Source organism: Amphiprion ocellaris, chromosome 9 (assembly GCF_022539595.1).
Source record: "Amphiprion ocellaris isolate individual 3 ecotype Okinawa chromosome 9, ASM2253959v1, whole genome shotgun sequence".
Classification (NCBI taxonomy): Eukaryota; Metazoa; Chordata; class Actinopteri; family Pomacentridae; genus Amphiprion; species Amphiprion ocellaris.
Genome location: NC_072774.1, coordinates 18,612,579 through 18,631,758, shown reverse-complemented (window position 1 = coordinate 18,631,758; position 19,180 = coordinate 18,612,579). Strand labels below are relative to the sequence as shown.

Sequence of the window (19,180 nt, the reverse complement as noted above, 5' to 3'; positions counted from 1 at the left end):
CACATCCAATAGGATTAGAGCTGGCAGCAGCACGCGCAGCTGCTCTGTAAATATTACAAATATAAACAACCATTACTCTGTAAGTCAACGTGAAATGTCCTCCTTCTCCGCTCCTCCTTCCAACCACCGACTATCTCCGTTCTCTTCCTCGTCTTCTCCGTCAGACTCCGCCGCACTGACCCCACCGACACGACGGAGGGGAAAGCCGAGGAGCGGAGCGGAGACTCGGTGTTTATGTGAGACTGACCGAGGTCAAGGTGGGAGGGTCGCCGTAAACAGTCAATGGGATGCTGCAGCCTCACAGCCAGTTTCTCTCCCGGTATTGTTCCTGAGAGGAGAACTGAACTGAATGCACGCAGCACTGACGAGAGAGGGGTAAGTAAACGCTTTAAAGAGGTCGAGAATAGAATTTAGTTGTACCTGTATAGACAAATGGACACTTATATAAGACTGAATGCATATAAAACAATATACTGGAGGGAAAGTGCTGTGTTTTGTAACGTTTTTGTACTTTTCTCTTGTGAACATTGACAGGTTTTTTATCTATGTATGATTTTGTATTTGAAAAACTACTTCGCTTGCACTCAGGTCAGATTTTGACACTCTTGCCATGCATTTGTGCATACTTTTAATTGTTGAGCCCTACAGAACGAGCAGGAGTTCAAGATATGTTTAAATATAAGATTTATTCAAAATGTACAGGTCATAAAATTTGTCACATGGATTTAATGCTTTAATTTTTTCACAAGCATATGAAATTCCCCATTGCAAACAACTAATGTTGCTCAGTCAAGTAAGCAGCTGTAGATCCTTTCATACTGAAGAAAGATCCCATTCACATTCGATATAAACTGAGTTTCACCAGTGTGCAGTATGAGATTGTTATTTTTCTGATCAGAAAGGTGCAGATGATGTGTGGGACAAAAATGCTGGTTATGATTCCCTTTGGGCACTTTAACGTTTTTATATGTCGCATCTCTTCATAAAAACCTTCCTCAAATTTTAAATTTAATTACCCCTATTGGTCTAATTGTGTTTCTGCACAAATTTGGCACAAACATCCATCCATCCATCCATTATCTATACACCGCTTAATCCTCACTAGGGTCGCGGGGGGGGCTGGAGCCTATCCCAGCTGACTCGGGCGAAGGCAGGGGACACCCTAGACAGGTCGCCAGTCTGTCGCAGGGCCACATACAAAGACGAACAAGCACTCTCACATTCACACCTACGGGCAATTTAGAATAATCAATTAACCTCAGCATATTTTCGGACTGTGGGAGGAAGCCGGAGTACCCGGAGAGAACCCACGCATGCACAGGGAGAACATGCAAACTCCATGCAGAAAGATCCCGGGAAAGCCGGGACGCGAACCAGGGATCTTCTTGCTGCAAGGCGAAAGTGCTAACCACTACGCCACTGTGCAGCCCACAAACATCCACCTTTCTTTTCTAAAATTTCTCATGTCGTATTTTCATTTTGGCAGACTGCTACCTACATCATGTAGTTGTCCACTGAGACCTTGATGTAATTATGCCTCATTGAAATAAAATTGTCTTGCCCTCATTTGAAATGCAGACACAGATAATATAATATCTTTTATGACGTTCTCATCTGCGGTACCCTCTGGTGGCCAAAAGGCTGTCATTATATGCTCTCAGTAGCAAAGCTCAGCTGAAGGACACGGTTTGAGTCATGCCACAAATCCCCAAATATGTCGAACTGTCAGATTTTGCAAGGCAGGATAATCTTATTTGATAGTGGGACATATGGATAAGTATGCAAATACTAGCTAACCCTGATAGTATTTACACCTTAAATGCTTGTACCATCTGTGTAATGTGGCAAACAGAGAGAAGTGCACTGGCTTTGCAGTTAAGAGTCTGTTTTCACACCACACTAAAGCACTGCTTCCTCATCAGTCGAGCTGTGTGCATTTGTTCTACTTTAATTTCAACTCTGTGCACATAAGTCAGGCATCACTTGGAAGTGACTTCCAGAAGCTGAAGTGTAAAAGCTGGAGAAGAGATCTGACTGCTTCTTGAATAAAAGATGTTTGTGGTTTATATAGAGCTTTACCCCCAGGTTGAGGTCTTCTCATATGACTCAGTGTTGAATTGATTTTCTCTCCTGCTAGTTAATCAGTTGATTGGGGATTCTATTTCTTCTTTTTTTTTTTTTTTTTTCAAAAATAACAAGAGGAAGTGTTATTTTATGTTGGGGAGTTGATCATGACTCCCTAGTTGTGTTCCCCTGTGGCTCATTTCATCTCTTTTGCCCTGTCTTGGAATGTACACTTATTGCAGCAGAGGTTTAGATCAAGCAAATGTTTTATTGATAATCATCTGCGTCAATATCATGATTTCATTTGACCTTGATAGATGAGGTACAAAATCCCCTCCATTGCACTCAATTTTCCTTTATTCTACCTAGGTTACCGTGTCTGTAATGATGTTGGCGTATCAGCACAGGAACTTTCATCAGAATTGGTGCCATGACTTCGTGCAGACTGATGATTGAATGTATATCACCATGGGGGGATGTGCATTTTTATAGCAGCACAGAGGAAAAGACATTATTATAGCAGCTGTACTAAGTGAATGCTATTACTCTAAATCCTTGTTGAGTTTCTCACTTAAAAGAGAAAATGCCCCACCCATAAGAAGATATTTTCTGTCTTTCATTGCTGGGTTAATTTCCAATATATAGAAAAGTCCTCTGATTTTTGTCTGGATTTTGTAAGTGAATCTGTAATTTTATTTGTTTCCAAAAGTCCCTGGCTGCTTGTTAAAAAAACTTCTGAAAACAGGAGCATGAATTGTTCAGGGAATGGTTGAGAGTCAAAGTGGGGTTACGACTGTGAATATTTTCTGTCTCGGTCTCAGCAGAGAGCTGATTATACTGCAGCTGAACATCCACACCATTCCCAGTGCTGAGACTCATTCCTGCTTCTCACTGAAAGAAATGAAAGATTTATTGCTGGCCAGCTCATAGCCTTAGTGAAGCTGGAGGAAAATTTGAAGGAATGTTTTTCTTTTTTTTAATCTTCTTTCTCTTCTCTTCTCTGCTCTTCTTTTTTTTCTGTAGTGTTGGAGGCCAAGGATTTAATAGACCTGTCAACTGTCTCGAGAGGGGAGCAACAGAGGAAGATAAACACGAGATTGGACAGGAGGAGACGGAGATAAGAAAAAAGGCTGGTGATTGTAACTGAGGAGAGTCATACAACACAGGAATGAAGGAGTGAGAGATCAGTTCATGGGGAAATGGAGTAAAACAGCAAACTACTGTATAATGTAATTACACAACCCAGAAATAAAATACATTTTACAGCCAAATTAGACATCTTTAGTTTATAGTACATGAAAAAACAAGATATTAATATCAATACCACTGCTTAGATTTGTTTGTTAATTTGGGGGCAACAAAGGCTATCAAATTCTTGTTTCATTATGCATTTGAACCTTGGCGTGTTTGTGTGATAGTGAAACAAATGATGGACCAGAGGCACAGTCTGAGGCAAGAGTGGGTGCAGATGAAGTAAAGATGGTAAATTAATTGTTGTATCAGTTCTCCTTTTCAAGGTATAAAATTAATACCAGAACAAGACACTGACTTATGTTCCCCACATAACATTAAGAGTAAGAACTGCCATAGTAACGCCAAATGTAGTCATCTAAACAGAGAAATTAATCACATTTAAAAATGTTCTTTTTGATAAGCATTTGTATCATTAAATTGCTGTATATTTTATTTTGCATGTTTGTGTCCCTATGCCATTCAAGCATAAATGTTGAAAAATTATTTTAATCAAACATATTTAAAACATAAATATCAAAGGCATATCAACACAATCTCATGTTGGAATTTGTGTTATTCCAAGTTTTAAGGCCCAGAGTTTTATTTTTACATAGAATTTATATGGTTTCCAAATATTATTTATGAATATCCTTGATTGCTACTAATTACTGGTATCAGCCGCGAAAAACTCTTATCAGTCGACCACTATCTACATTATACCACCTTGCTTTTTCATGCAACCTTGTTTTCTCGCTGCTTTTTGTGTCTGCCTGAATAAATGTGTGTGTGTGAGATTCATACTCAGACACAAATGATCCTTTCTCCATAATGAATGTGAATCTGTACAAAGTAAATCAAGGTTGTAATGAGCAACAGCATCGACGTAGTTGCATTAGAATTGCTGCTTTAATTACACTGGAGTGCTTCCTAGCTCGGAAAGCATCTGGGCTGTGTCTTGCTTTCTTTGTTTTCTTGGACAATGCAGTCTCATGAAACTTTGACAAATGAGCTCAAACTCTGAAATGCAGATTAGATATTGTGGACAGACTCACGTTCGCCACAAATTGGATATATAATTTTTAGTTGTTTATATGGTTATAGAGTGAACTTTGCACAACTTTGGTTTTGGTCGGGGAGATTATATTTGGATCAGGGTTAGTCAAGTTAAACAGTATTTCATCTGCTTAATGCTCAGTTGGTTTTAAAGCACTAATTGGACACGTTTCCAGCCAAACTGCCATCCTTTCTATTACATGTCCTCACTTTTTTAACATTTGCCTTGCTTGTTCCACTAAAGTTTGTGAGATGTGGTGATTTGAAGTAACGATATCAATCAGAGAATCTATACAGCAATTTAGCAAAGTGATACACTTCAAAGTTACACATATCAATTCAGCTGGAGGTCACATAATGACAAGCATTTCACAATGCAGTCATGGGGGTTGTCAAGCTTCCAGTGGCACAGTAAAATAACTCCTGGAGCACTATTCTCAGTTGAGCGTATCCTTACAGTGAAGTGATCTCATAAAATCTGACCTTCAGAATTACATCTTAGAAAATCAGATGGCATTTGTAGCCATGACCTGAGGGAAGCAGTCGTCTGTACATGTATATGATCAATTTAAGACGTGTATACACGGTTATGTAGTTTTGCTTTGAGGCTACATGTGAAAATGAATTAATGCAAGCAGGGATCACTGCACCCTGTTCTGAAAGAAAACCAATAAACTGATGTTAATGGTGGCTTTTCCCTTACAATCACCAGAGCCAAACAGGGTTACCTATTCATAATTTGAACCTCTCAAAGTGCTTTCATTGGTAGTTATCTGTCTGGAGGGCAAAAATTCTGTGTGGTACATTTAAATCCTCTCTTCATACATATTACAGCCACTGTAGAAAGTTTTTATTATCTGAAAGTGGAAAATTGGTTAAGAAATTGCTGATATTATCAAAAATTGAAATAAGCATATCTTTGAGAAGTGTAAAGGACAACTTTTAATGCTCTGATAACGTTTGCTTTTATTGAGTTGAATCTACTTTAAATGAAAGGGAAATCTCAGGTGCTGATGGTATAAAAGGAAAACTGCTCAAAAATTGTGCAAGACCACTATGTATCATTGTTTTTTCATTAATTTTTTCAGTTAATCTTAGCCCAGGAGAAAATCCCTCCCCATCTGTGGAAAGAATCTATTGTGGTTTCAGTGCCTAAAGCTTCTCTTCCAAGGCCGTTCACAGACTACCACCCCATATAACTTTCCTTGTGAGCTTATGACAGTAACAAAGTATGTCAGCATCATAGCCACTGTGACACAACCCACTGGTTTGTAATCTTCCGTTTTGAGGCTTCAGGTTTCCCTTTGGTTGTCACCATCTTGGTCTTCTGAAAATCAAACTTAACAAGCAAGGGATGGATCTGACTTGAGGCCACTATGCCCACCCATACAGCCAATGCTCTAAAGCCCTTACAGCATGCCCTAATTTATTATCTGCTTTACTCTAGATGGGACCATAATTTACAAAATAAACAACATACTGTGTTTTACACTACTTGAAGCTAACACTTGAGACCATTAACTCACTGGGAAAATATTTACTGAGGTAACAGATCAAGGGAGAACCTGGGTCATTTTCTAGTAGACTTCTATGCAGTTAGATTTCTTCTGGCAACCAGTAGAGGCACCCAATGCTGGCCATTAGAAATAATGCCGTTTTAAGACGCTTTTGCATTGGTTTCACTTTTCAGATTCAGTGGCTACGTCCATATTTGACGTACAATCTATGGTTAGTGTCGCTCCAATTGGCCTATGAGACTAGAAAAACTGTTCTAAATGCCTCAGCAGTTCTTTTAATTTTGATCTTGAACATTTGGAGAGCAAAAAGAATCATACCAACCTGCTCTTTATTTATTTCTCCTCTGCATCATCTGTATGTGTTTATTTTAGATTTTTACACAGTTTTCTGGATAGCAGATTGATTTTTTTAACTAACATACCACAGTGGTGAGCTTCTGTGCTCCACTGAATCCCCACAGGTTGTGTTTGTCCACTCTTTTGTTTGTGTTTTACACAAATGACTGTGTGCTGAGAGCTGTAGGTATGCACTGAAATTTGTGGATCGTTTAGTTATTAGTAGGTGACACAATGACAAAGAGGTGACGGATGATCCAGATGTAGATGTGATTTGTCAGCAGGTGTGATAAACCTTTCTTTCAATTAAATGTAACTTAAAGGAGAAGAATGTTGATTTCATGAGAAATCCTCCATCTTTTAAGTCAATCATCATGAAAGGTAAATTCTTCTAGGCAAGTCTTGCCACTAGCGGTGCTGGGATTTTAGAATTTCAGAATGAATGTAGCGGAAACCCTGAGGTACTTATTTTGGCCAAGCAAGATGAAGTCTCTATCTAAATGAAACGATCATAGAGCCATATCTATAATTTCTATGGTCACTAGGGAATAAAAGCTGTCTTGTATAGAATCACCAGTCAAAAAGGATTTTTTTGACCTGTGATAACTTACAAAACCCACAGCAAACCACAGGATCAGTGTGCCACATAGACTCATCAACCACAACATCAAAACCACTGACAGGCGAAGTAAACAACATTAATCATCTCATTACAGTGACACCTGTCATGGGCTGGGATTTATTAGACAGCACACACACACGCTGTCAGTTTCTGAAGTTGATGTATTAGAGAGATAAGAGAAATGGACAAGTGTCCGGATTTGAGCAACTTTGACAAGAGCGAAAATGAGATGTCTAGAGGACTGGGTCATAGTGTTTGCACAACAGTAGCATAGCATAGCCCCAGACCGGGTTCATGCTCACCCCTGTCCATGATTGAAATGGGTGTATGAGTGTCAGAGCTGAACATAATGGAGCAATGGTGGAAGGGCGCATGGTCTGGCAAATCATGTTTTCTTTTATATGATTTGAATTCCCGGTTATATGTGCATTGTTTACCTGAGAAGGAGATGGCGGTAGGATGAACTATGGGAAGAAGTTAAGGTGGCAGAAGCAATGTGATGCTTTGACGAACCTTTCTGACATTCATGCAGATGTTACTTTAACACGTACCACCCCCCCACACTTTTTTTGCAGACATATTGGAGTGTGCCTGATACCAATGGACACCTTCAGTGGTCCTGTGGAGTCCATGCGTCGATGATTCACAGCTGGTTTTGCGGCTTGAGGTGGGTTTACACAGTATTAGACGAGTAGTTTTAATGCTGTGATTAATTTGTTTGAAGGTCGCATATTGTGTCTGTTTTGAGCAAATTAATTCAAGTCACATGTCTTCACAGTGTGTTTTTCAGTACTTCAGCTCAAAATACTGCAAAGATGGTTCATTTCACCATGAGTGTATAACGCGTCATTTTAGGGCTGTTCTAAACGGACTGTTTTGCACTGAAAGCCATAATACCTACTGCTGGCTAGTTTTAGGGCGGCTTGAGAAAATTGTAGAGGAGAATATCTTAAGATTTTATCAGCTTTTGATTTACACCTCCGAGTTAATAAAAAAAACACAAAAACACATTAAAATGGATTTCACTGTCCATAACCTTATAAAGACATCATTTTTAGTCTGGCATGTTTTGCTTGGGGATAGTTATTTGTGGCTGATATGTTTTTTCCACACAAAGACATTCCATTACCTCATTGTAAAAATCTTGAAATGACATTCCCAATATTGAAATCCTCATTTAATAAATATGCAAATACTTTATTTTTCATTTTAAAAGTGTAACTTGTGGATACACCATATTGGCAATTTCAATTTTTCATTTTCAGTTTCTCACACCAAGCTACACACTGGACCATACATCATTCTATGTCATTCTGAAAGTTTCACATCCAAGTGAAGTAACAATAAGCAAAACTAATTTCTGAGTGAACAGAGTTTTAAAGTTAGGGAGAGATCATTGTCATGGTTTGAAAAAGTGGAAATTGACTGGTGCTAGGAGCCAGAATGTAAAGTTCCGTCTTCTATGTCAAAATGACAATCCACAGGGAAAAAAAATATTAATCTGAGTTTCTCACAGGCTGTTAAATGACTTGCATTTTATTTTCCATTTCTTATCATGTTCAGCCTTGACACAGAACTTCAGATTTTTGTTCTTAGATCATTATTTTTGAAGCGAGAGAATTTCCGTATGTGCATCGGTGTGACACTACACTTTTGATCTAGTCTTTGTGTCACACTCCTATGTTCACTACCACTTAAATCTGTTGCCTCATGGGGTGACAAATGCAACTGAGCAAGGCTGGTACTCCATTTGTTCTGATTCCTTTGATCTCTGACTTTCTATATTATCTTGGTAGTTAAAGTCTCACCATAAGGTCTAATTCAAAGCTAATAAGGAGATTAATTTCTTTAATTTGGCACATGGAAATGTTTGTGTTGTGATCATTTTAGTAGTTCAACATCAGCTTCAAATGTGTTTTTTTCTGTAAATTAGATTTTAAAAAATATTTTAAGGTCAGGAAAATGCTCTGGGCAAAGGATTCCCAGTACTGTTGGAAGACATCATTTTCTCCTTTGCTTATTACTTTGACTGCAGCAGCTTTACTGAAGCACAACACTGTAGTCTGTTATTGGCTAACAGTCATATCCTGGTCTGGCTCTCTGTCTTTGGGGCACTTCACTCTTCGAGGTCTTTCAGCCCATTTGTGAAGGAAACTGAGATCAGATTTTGGATTTAGTTCAAGTCTAGAGATATGACTGGAGGAAAGTTGTTTAGTTTTGGAAAACAAAGTTTGAACTTCATTTTCTTTTGTCCTGCCATGATTATATTTGGTGTTGAGCATGATAGCTAAAAATAAAGAATCAACATTTCAGTGACATTTAGTTGAAAGTGCTTGCTTAAAGCAATCAATTGCTATTAATTTGGCTGTTAATCAACATAAGTTAACTTGGCTGCAATTTTGTGCATATCCAAATGCAAGCTTTCTGATATTTGTATGCTGTGTTTACTTTTACTTTTTAGCCCTTCTAGTTTGTTTTGCTCTAATTTGAGTCTTAAAGCAGCTGACATTTGCTATTCACCACCCAAGGCTTCAATAAAGGTTATATCAGTGGAGTGACTCTTCATAGAGGGTTGAAACATGGTTTTCCAGCTGAATGCCATCCTTACTATTCACTTCTGCACACTCCTGCCCCTTGTAGCATTTGTATTGACCTTTACCACAATGATAATGTCTGTATACTTCCAATTAATATCTATCCATGTGTGATTCAATACATAACACCAACTATAATGTCTTCTTCAGGCTCTATGGCCAGTAATGTGTGGTCAACAGATGAGATAGTTTATCGATTCATTAAGTTCAGCTCATCTTGGAGATGTGTTGATTAGCAATGCAGATCACTGGTCAGGGTCACAGATAGGAGATATCTACTGAAACTATGGGAGACACATGATGGTGTGAGTGGCTGATGTTCAGGTGGTGAAAATCTCACTGGCTTCATTTATGCCCTTGAGACTGACAGGAAAGCTCATACAGAGATGGTGCAAGTCAGTCGTCCATTTCAACTGTTGCTGTTAAATATTTCATACAGCCTTTTACTATTATACGGCCTGGTCGTTCCAGTGTATCAGAAGAGAGCGATAGAGTGATAAGAAAGGGTGCAGAAGTTGTATGTATCCTCATATTGTCTCCTCACTGCAAAGACACATAAACCTTCAGCAGAGGCTTACTGATAGTAAGTTTTAAACACAGGTGTGGATCACAGAGAAATCATTTTTAATAGATTCTGGAATGAAGCAGTTGCTTTGTGTTTATCTCTTATTTACCCGAAGCCAGCCAACATGTTTACCATACCATATGCAGTCTCTCACTCAGTCGGTATCTGTCTCTGCAACAGGATTAGATGCTTTTCTCTGAACAAACACATCCTCAGGTCTGGTTTTGACTTTTAATTTTCAAACAAAAAAACCATATCTGCAGTTTTGGAAAACATCCTCTAAAATATCCACAGAAATCTGTTTTAAATACATTTAAAAGTCATTCAAACTCAGCCTCCTGAGTTTCAAACACTCCCTCCTGCAGACTTCAAATGTTGCTAGAAATGTTTGTAATATGCTTCTTCATGCAGAATGGAGGCCGTAGTCAGATTCAATATAACAATCGGTATGAAATCAGATACTTACAGGTCCTTATGGTGAAGAAAAGAAAGCTTCAAAGTTATGCAGGATAATCAGTTTCTCCACACTTTATCTGTCAGCTCAAACAGCCATTATTTCTTCCAAGATTTGGATTTATTCACATAATCTATTTTACTTCTTAGAAATTGCCCTGTCAGACTTGCAAATTGACACTTTACACATTAAAGCTTCAGATTTTCCATTGGTCAGTCGAAGTGCTCTGTCCTTAGCTCACTTTTCAAATTAAAATACATCAATTATCTGACAGCCATGGTCATGAGGTAGATTAGATAACAGCTGAGCATTAATGTCCCAGAGGGACAGTTTGGCCCACAGACAATATTTAATGAATACTAAATTCTGAAAAATGCAGCAAATATTGAAAAACACACAGGTTAAATGCGTCCTGTGTTGTTTTGTCCATTAGTGGTCATAGTAAAAAAAAAAAAAATAATAAAAAAATGTTTGTTTCTTTTTTAAGATCTGGGTACCAGGCATGATAATGGAACCCATTCATTTGAATGGAAATTGGTCTCCAAGGACAATGCATCATCTATATAGTAAGCTACACTGCATATGTGAATTAGTGTTTCTCTTGCTGACCTTGCAGACATACTCCCATTCAGCCTCAGTATTCAGATGATACATAAATAATATGTTTTCTGTTTTGGAACAGCTATACAAATGTACAACCTTTATAGATTAAACACTGAAAATAGATAGGTGATTAATGATAATTTACAACTGACCATGTTAAAAGTTTCATATGTGATGCAAAATGCATTTCAGACAGCAGGGTTTTTTTTCATAACGTAGCTTCTAACGTAGCTTCTAGCTGTCTTTATACATCCACGGCAACATATGGACATAAACAATGCATGATGATATAATGTATGTTTGAAAACAAACTTTTTAGATGCATGAAGATTAATATTTGTTAGATCTAGTAAATAACTTCAAAATGCACCTTTATTGCCCTTGTAACTGTTGTCACCATCACTTAACACCAGAACAACTCTGACAAAGCAGTGAGAAGAATCCAAGCAAATAATGGCAACATTAAATCTTAGCAGAGAAAGAACGTGCTGTGTGAAACCAATCTGCTGAGCATGTTCCTTGCTTGAAGCACTGAGAGTGAAGTTAAGCGTTACCAGCGACACTAGCTTTATTTGTACAAAATCACGGATGCTAAATGCTGTCTCTCCCTTCATTAATTAAAGTTACTTGCTTCTAGTTGAAGTTTTACAGCACTAAAAGCCAAAAATAACCTGTAGAGACTCAAGAGATTTTGTTTCCGTTTCAGTCAGTGGTTTAGATAAAATCAGGTGACCTTGACTGTGTGTATATAAGCAAGGTGCTATGTAGTTTGAATCTGTGTGGTGTCCTGCTAGCTGCCTCTCTGAGGTGAGACCAAAGACAAAGTTCAAGCCTCATGCCACGATAATCTTTCCTTTTATTCTCCTCTGCTGTCAGAGGAGGAAGCCAGTCTTTGTTCATTATTGTGAAATCGAATGCACCTTGTGCCATGAAGGTTCTCAGAGTAATTATTTTTCTCTTTCTCCATTTTTCAGCCTGACCATGTTCACTGGAGCGAGATCATGACTTTACTCAACGAGTCAGACGAGGCCTCCTCTCCCACCTTCCCTCTCTCCTCCTTTGAGCATAATTTCTCTGTCTTTGTCACCAATGAGCCCTCGTACCCCCCTGTGTCCTTGCCCACCTCCTCCTCCTCCTCCCTGCTGACGTCCTCCAACTGCACAAACTCTACTTTGACCTCCTCTCCTCCGTACAACTTCTACGCGGTGCTGTTAGTCCTCCTGATCTTCTGTGTGGTTTTTGGTAATGTGCTGGTGTGCGTGGCTGTGTCTCGGGAACGTGCTCTGCAGACAACCACCAACTACCTCATTGTCTCCCTGGCTGTGTCCGACCTGCTGCTGGCCACACTGGTCATGCCCTGGGTGGTCTACCTAGAGGTGTGTGGGCGCCTCTGTTTACATTTTTGCTGTTGTATTGACATTTTATAAAACATTTTTTTGTTTTTTTTAAGCACCAGTAAAGGAAACTTGCGAGAGTGGATCCACTTTTGGATTAAAAAAATAGAAAAGATAGTGGATGAAAATATTTCTAATAGCGGGAACATTGCATTTGAGAACTTTGATTACTGGTTGATTCATCAATTAGGAAATCAACAAAAAATTAAGCGAACTGTTAAATTTGAATCGACTGTTGTAATTTGAGAATTTACTGGTGTTTGACATGTGATAATGAGCTGAATATCTTTGGGTACTGGGATGTTTGAAGTCGAAAACATTTTTTTGAACTGCAGGAAATTTTAAATGGATTATTGCACATTTTTTTGACATATTCCAAACAAAATAATTAATCTAAATAATATTCAGCAGATTAATAGATAAAATAATTGTTGTTTACCAAGCAAAATTTCCAAAAATACTGTATAAAGTGTCCCTTCACAGTTTTCATAAGGTCAAGGCGATGTTATCCAATGGATTATGGTGTCTGAACAGCAGTCTGAAAACCCAAATATGTTCAGCAAATGACAAATTCTCACCTTTTAAAAGATTTGAATGAGCAAATGTTTGGCATTTTTGCACAAGAAATAACTGGAATGATCAGTGGAGTCAGTTATCAAACTGGCTATTGATTATTTTACCACTAATTAACTAACTGATAATGTAGTACTGATTGGTGGTTGTTTCAGACACTAAAGCAGTTTCATTTCAGGCCCAAGAGACTTACTTAGGTGAATAAAATACCTATAGCAAACTCCTCAGTAGAAGAGAAAATCTAGGTGTTGAGCACTGTTAGAGTGCAAAGTATGAATTTCTGCATTCAATAGTTATTATTTCAATACTAACCCATTTTTGCATTTGAAATTCTTTGAGGGCAATTTTCAGAAGCAAATTGTGATGGCCTACATTAAAGGAAAAACCTGAATTAAATATTAAACAGACTCTATTAAGAAGGTGAAGTTTGCACCAGCCTGGTTAATATTAATGCATCTTCACCAGTGTTAGAAGATATTAGCAAAATGGACAAAAGGAGTGAAAAAAATGAAAGTCCTTGGAAAGTATTGAAGTTAAAAATGAAAGTAATGGAAGCGCATTGACCATAACTTCAGTTTGTTGTGTTGAAGGTGGTGGGAGAGTGGCGCTTCAGTCTCATCCACTGTGACATCCTGCTCACCCTGGATGTCATGATGTGCACCGCCAGCATCCTCAACCTCTGCGCCATCAGCATCGACAGGTGGATTCTTCCTTAAGATTTACCCTGTACTCTCCCTTTACTCTCATTGTGTCTCCTCTTATTTATTGAGCTTTTAACACATCTTTCTTTTCATGCAAGCTATCTTTCTCAACAGAATTGTCTTTCAGCAAGAAAAGTTATGTCATGATTAATAAATGTCACTGTGATTTTTAGTTAGAAAAAATACCAAATTACAGGGATGACAGTGAATCAGTATATGATTTCTTTACTCACTCCCTTTTACCTTGGTCTTGATTGGCTCTCTCTCACACACAAAAACACAAAAAGGCAAAAGAAAGACCAAGCATTTACACATGCACATATTCTCTTAAAACTTCATGAATCCGTCATCCAGAGCAGTAGGATAGGAGCCCCATATACTAGCACTCTATTGTCCAGCAGGTAACGACAGGCTTTCAGATGTCCTCTGTGGTCATTAGAGTTGATTTTCTTTTTTGGGAACAAGGAGACCATGTTTGATGTTTTGATGTTCCACCTGATGCCATGTTCATGGGTCCAGAGGGAGGTGACCAGACACCCAGTGGGCAGGATGTCTGCAGCTGTGTCCTAATTTGTCTGACAAAGTGACAGATTGAGGTTGCACCAGTTTAGACTTGTGTAATTTGGTGCCATAACTAAGGATAAAGTCTTAATTGCTTTGCTGAAGGTCCTATGCTACTGCCAGGGGGCTGTCAGGGCTTAATACAGCAACAATTTTGCAATGAGACAATAGCTACAAGGTTAAAGAGTTGGTCTAAGTACATTAAATTAGGGGGCTTAGGTCCATATCAGAGAACAGCCAGCAAACATTGCAATTTTATTGCACAGTCCTTAAATTTTGAGTGTCAGAAAATAATTGGTTAAATTAGCATAAACCCAAATAAAGTTATCAGATCTAGTGTAATTACAGCATTATCATTACTGCTGGCATTCGTTAATTTGTTTAGCTTATTTGCTTGGTTTAGTTTATGATCGCTATGATTGCTCTCTCATTACCCTCATTTTTACTGTGATTTGTACAAAGTAGCAAAAGTTAAGCAGCAAACTGTCTTCACTCAACATACTATCATTGTTTTTGGAACATGTTTGTATGTTGATGTTTAGCATTTAGCCCAAAGCTAAGTTGCTGAATGTGTCCATATCACAGAGCCACTAGAATGATTGTTGATTCTTGAGTTTTTGTCTTGTTATGTTAAGTGTAGCAGGCCAAGGCGAACATGCAGTTTCTGCTTTTCCAGGATTTATAACAGCAGTCAGCAATTACTTTTTACCATGGGCCATTTTTTAAAAATAATTTCTTAAATGTGAACAAGCATTTAGAAGCTTGATCAAAACAATTGTCTGTGAAAAGTGTTGGACTGTATCTGTGTGTCTAATGGCAAAAAATAGTAGTCTTGCATCAAGATTGGAGATTTAATTAATCAGTCCACAAACAGAGAATGGTTATTAGATATAGATTCTCAGAGGATAAAACACTAGTCTCCCTTGCTTTATTTTATTACCTTTATTTTTTTGACTGCATGCAATTACAAAACCTTTTTATTCTTCCATAGGGCTTTGCATAGCAATACAAACCCACGCACTGATAAAGCAGTAAAGCCTCACACTCATTGCCTTGATAGGATTTCTGTGATTTGAATTAGGTTTTAATATTTGTTCTTTACTCCCAAGAACATTTAACACCACCATGGCTGCAGCTGAATGAATGAGGTTGAGCAAGCCATAACAACAGGAGACATCCAAACAACACATTTAATGCAATACACAATTGTAATTTTAGTCAGAACCATTCGTGCCTTAATGATAGTGCAGTGCTGTTGATGAGCTTATTAACTTATACATTTGCATTGTCTGCAATGTTTTTTTTAGCAAGAGTTCTTTCTTGGTTTTGGCTGTAGCAGCTTTGTTGCTTTCAGCGTTTCTTCAAGCACTATAGTTTGTTCATCTTGTGAGAAATGTGTGTCTCTGGACCTGTCCATGTTTGTAATTGGCTATCTGGTGTCATCATTGTCCTTTTTATGTGAACACACTCATAGGTAGATTCTGAAACTCTTGTTTGACTAAGCTTTTAAAGCTAGATCATGAAAAGGGTGTGTTTAACTGCTTCTGGTACAGCTCTGATTGTATTATTTACCTGTGAAATTCATTGCATAAGTTTACTGCACTCCATTTCAGAACTTCAAACAGCCTGTATCTCTTTCTAATCTGACAGTATTAAATGTCATGTGGTCAAAAGACGTTACGCTGTTATCTAACAAGAGATTTCTGTGAAATATTTTAGCAGAATTTTGAGACTTTCATATGTTTTCAGACCTGGCAATATTTGTATTTTTACCCTCAAGAAACATCTTAACTGGGTGGCAGTTTCAAAGCTTTAATATCTCCAGATATATGACTTCCACAGTCATGAAATTTAGTTAGGTTCTAGACAAAATTCTGCCAAAATATTTTACAGATCTTAGTTGTGGGTCCTAGATAAATAACAAATAGGGAAACTCCTAAAAGAATCTGAGACGTTGCAGCAAAATCTCTCACTGAATTGACCTGGACTGACCCTAGTGTAAACTATAGGAAACATTTAAGTTTTGACATGTTTTTGTTGGAGGCACAGACTGCCAATTGCCTGCCTTTGATTGATAGGTTTTAAAAAAAATACAATAATATAACGTATTTAATGCCTAAATTAAGTTTAAAGTGATATTGTCCCTTTGTCCTCTAGAAGTAACTATGTACACCCTATCTTACACATTATGTATTTATAAATGCAGACCAAAATAAGTTCTGCATAACAATTCATTGTCCTTCACAATATGTGCATCATTCCTCCCAGACTACTTTATGACTGACAACAGACTTATCACCAAGGGACTTTTTTTGTAAGAATGGAATCTACAGCTCAAACATCTTCAGACTATGTGTTGTAGATTACAGCACCTGAAACAACAAAGATGTCCTGAGTATTGAATGCACTGAAAACGGACTTTCATTTCTTTTATCAAGTCTCTGGCATCTTTGTCTGTGACCCTCTGCCTGCAGTTGGGATTACAGCAGCTCTCTCAAGACTGTTCGCACCTGCATTTACAGCAGACAACTCTAACTAGTTTTGACATGCTGACAGTTGTGTGTTTTGTGTCCTTGTGGCTGTGAAACAAGCAGTGACAGCATTTGTCTGTTTGAAGGGAAACTGGGAATTTGTTTGTCTGGCTTAGTTTGCTTTAAAATATGTGGGAACATGACTTTGGAGTGATATAGTCTGAAGTTGCATCACTGTGTTTATTTGCTTCTTGTACGCACTGACATGTGTGAATGCAGGCACCGTGTGTGAGAGGCATGCTAATGTGTCATCCTTGTGTTTTCTGTATCTGTGTGTATGCATTTTTGCAGATACACAGCGGTGGCCATGCCGTTGCTCTACAACACCAGATACAGCTCCAGGAGGAGGGTGGCAGTGATGATTGCTGTGGTGTGGTTCCTCTCCTTCGCCATCTCTTGCCCTTTACTGTTTGGGCTGAACAATACTGGTAACAGCTTTATCTAATACCACCTCTCAAATTAGTTACCACTTGTAGGCTTAGGTGCTGTTAGCTCCATCCAGACCTGAACAGCCTACGAAGTATCACACTGAAATTCAGTCATGCATCCATAGCACATAGGTGATACTTGAAGCTTAAAGCTTGAAAGCAGAGCAATGTCAACCACTGTTTACAAACTGGATGTAAACAGTTAATTCAAGGAAATGTAACATACACAGTTGACACGTGACTGACAGAAAACTGTTCTGCAGATTATAGAGCAATGTTACATGAAGATACTGTTAAAACTCAGCCCTGTCTAGCTGGCCAACAGTGGCACACTTACTTTGCCTTGGATATTCCATGTACTGATCATGGTGGCTTCATTAAAATAATTGGTTTATGTGTGAAATATTACCGTTACAAGGCTTTAAGTTGAATCCATATCTCTACAACATGATTATGTGGAGTCATAAATCAGTGATGACTCATGGGCTTTGCTATCATTGCAAAATTAATGAAAACACATCGCTGAGGTTGGCAACATCAGCCAGTCCCAAGATTACAACATAGCATTGAAATAACTGTAATTGTGACCAGTTTTGATGTTGCAGGGCAGTAATATTTCACTCACGTACCATCTCCATCATAACTACTCATGAATGTCCGAAGAAATTTTCATAGGAAGACGACACCCAGTTGATAAGGGCTTCAACATCTTAAGTAAAATGAATGCGCTTTGAATTCTAAGTGAATTTTTAAAAAACAGCTGCTTAGCTCCCTTCATTCCAGCCAAAATCCTATACAGCCTGGAAGAATTTAACAGTAACGACTAAGAAATAAATAAAAGTCAGCTAAGGCTGTAGCAACACGAAAAAGAGACATTGATATTTTGAAAGTGTACGCAGCATTTACTAGCAGCCCTAGATATAAGAACAGCAGGTACCAAGAAAATCCAGAGCATCCTTAGTATTTTTTGTTGTATGTTAGTGGATACCTCATCCCAAAACAAGTGCGTTGTTGTCAGATTTATAATCACAGACTTTAATCCTCATGTTATGTTTCTCGTAATTGCTACCCAGCCACACAAGGCTGGACATCTGTTTCACTGTTTCCCTGTCATAGATCCAACATCTACTGTGGATGCCACTGTGGGAAATTAAGTATGAAGAGTTACTTCTTAGTCACTTGCGCTTTGTACAGTCTGTTTTCCACTAGTGCGGAAGCATATTTTTGATTTGGAAATTGAAGATTGGCTCCTTCGAGGCTTGTTTAGTCCACCCCTGTAAATGGAATTTTTTAACGTAATTGTTTTTTATCATCATACGTTAGTGTCCTTTGAGACGTAATTTTAAAAATTTTGAGGATCAAAGATTCATCTCACTAATGGATTATCATGCACACTTTCTTATGCAAGACGGCCTCTGCAATACCCCCGTCCATCTGTGCCTGAATCTGGTTATTTATCTGTGATGAGACAGAAAACAAACCTCCGCATACGGTTAATGAGCTGACGTTATTGCAAAGCATTCGGTTATATTTCCTTATGCGGTTCTCACTGATGCGGTGACAGATGATGCCTGCAAACAAGTGCCACACATAATCCTCGATTTGTTTGTTGTCTCACAAAAGCAGCAGGAGTGAAGGTGCTCAGCAGATAACTTCTGCCTTAATGAAGGTGGCTGTGAGGAGAGGAAGGACTTAGGCTTTGAATGCATTTGCACTGAACTGAAAGGAATCCACTTGAAAATAAATGGGAAATACACAAAGTAATGTGAGAGTTGACATCCAGCAGCCTCAGCTGTGTGTCTGAAAGCAGCAAGGTACTGAATGATAATTTAAACTGAAAAATGTTTCACTCTTCTTACTAATCTGTTGCTCAGAAATTAAAACAGTGTTTGAAAGGCTTTTATATAGACTTTCATTCAGTTCCCAGGCAAATTTTTGTGCTTAAATGATC

The 19,180-nt window shown here is 38.3% G+C and overlaps 1 protein-coding gene across 1 annotated transcript in view; it reads left to right on the top strand.

Moving 5' to 3' along the window:
* The first annotated feature begins 58 nt into the window (after nt 1–58).
* Nucleotides 59–19,180, top strand: part of drd2l (dopamine receptor D2 like) — a 27,554-nt gene continuing 8,432 nt past the window's right edge. Inside the window, exons 1-6 of the mRNA XM_023276200.3 lie at nt 59–375; nt 3,088–3,293; nt 7,401–7,492; nt 12,016–12,417; nt 13,599–13,708; nt 17,093–17,229. Coding sequence (XP_023131968.1) covers nt 12,043–12,417; nt 13,599–13,708; nt 17,093–17,229 — 622 coding nt within the window. The 5' untranslated portion in view covers nt 59–375; nt 3,088–3,293; nt 7,401–7,492; nt 12,016–12,042. The remainder of the gene's footprint in view (nt 376–3,087; nt 3,294–7,400; nt 7,493–12,015; nt 12,418–13,598; nt 13,709–17,092; nt 17,230–19,180) is intronic.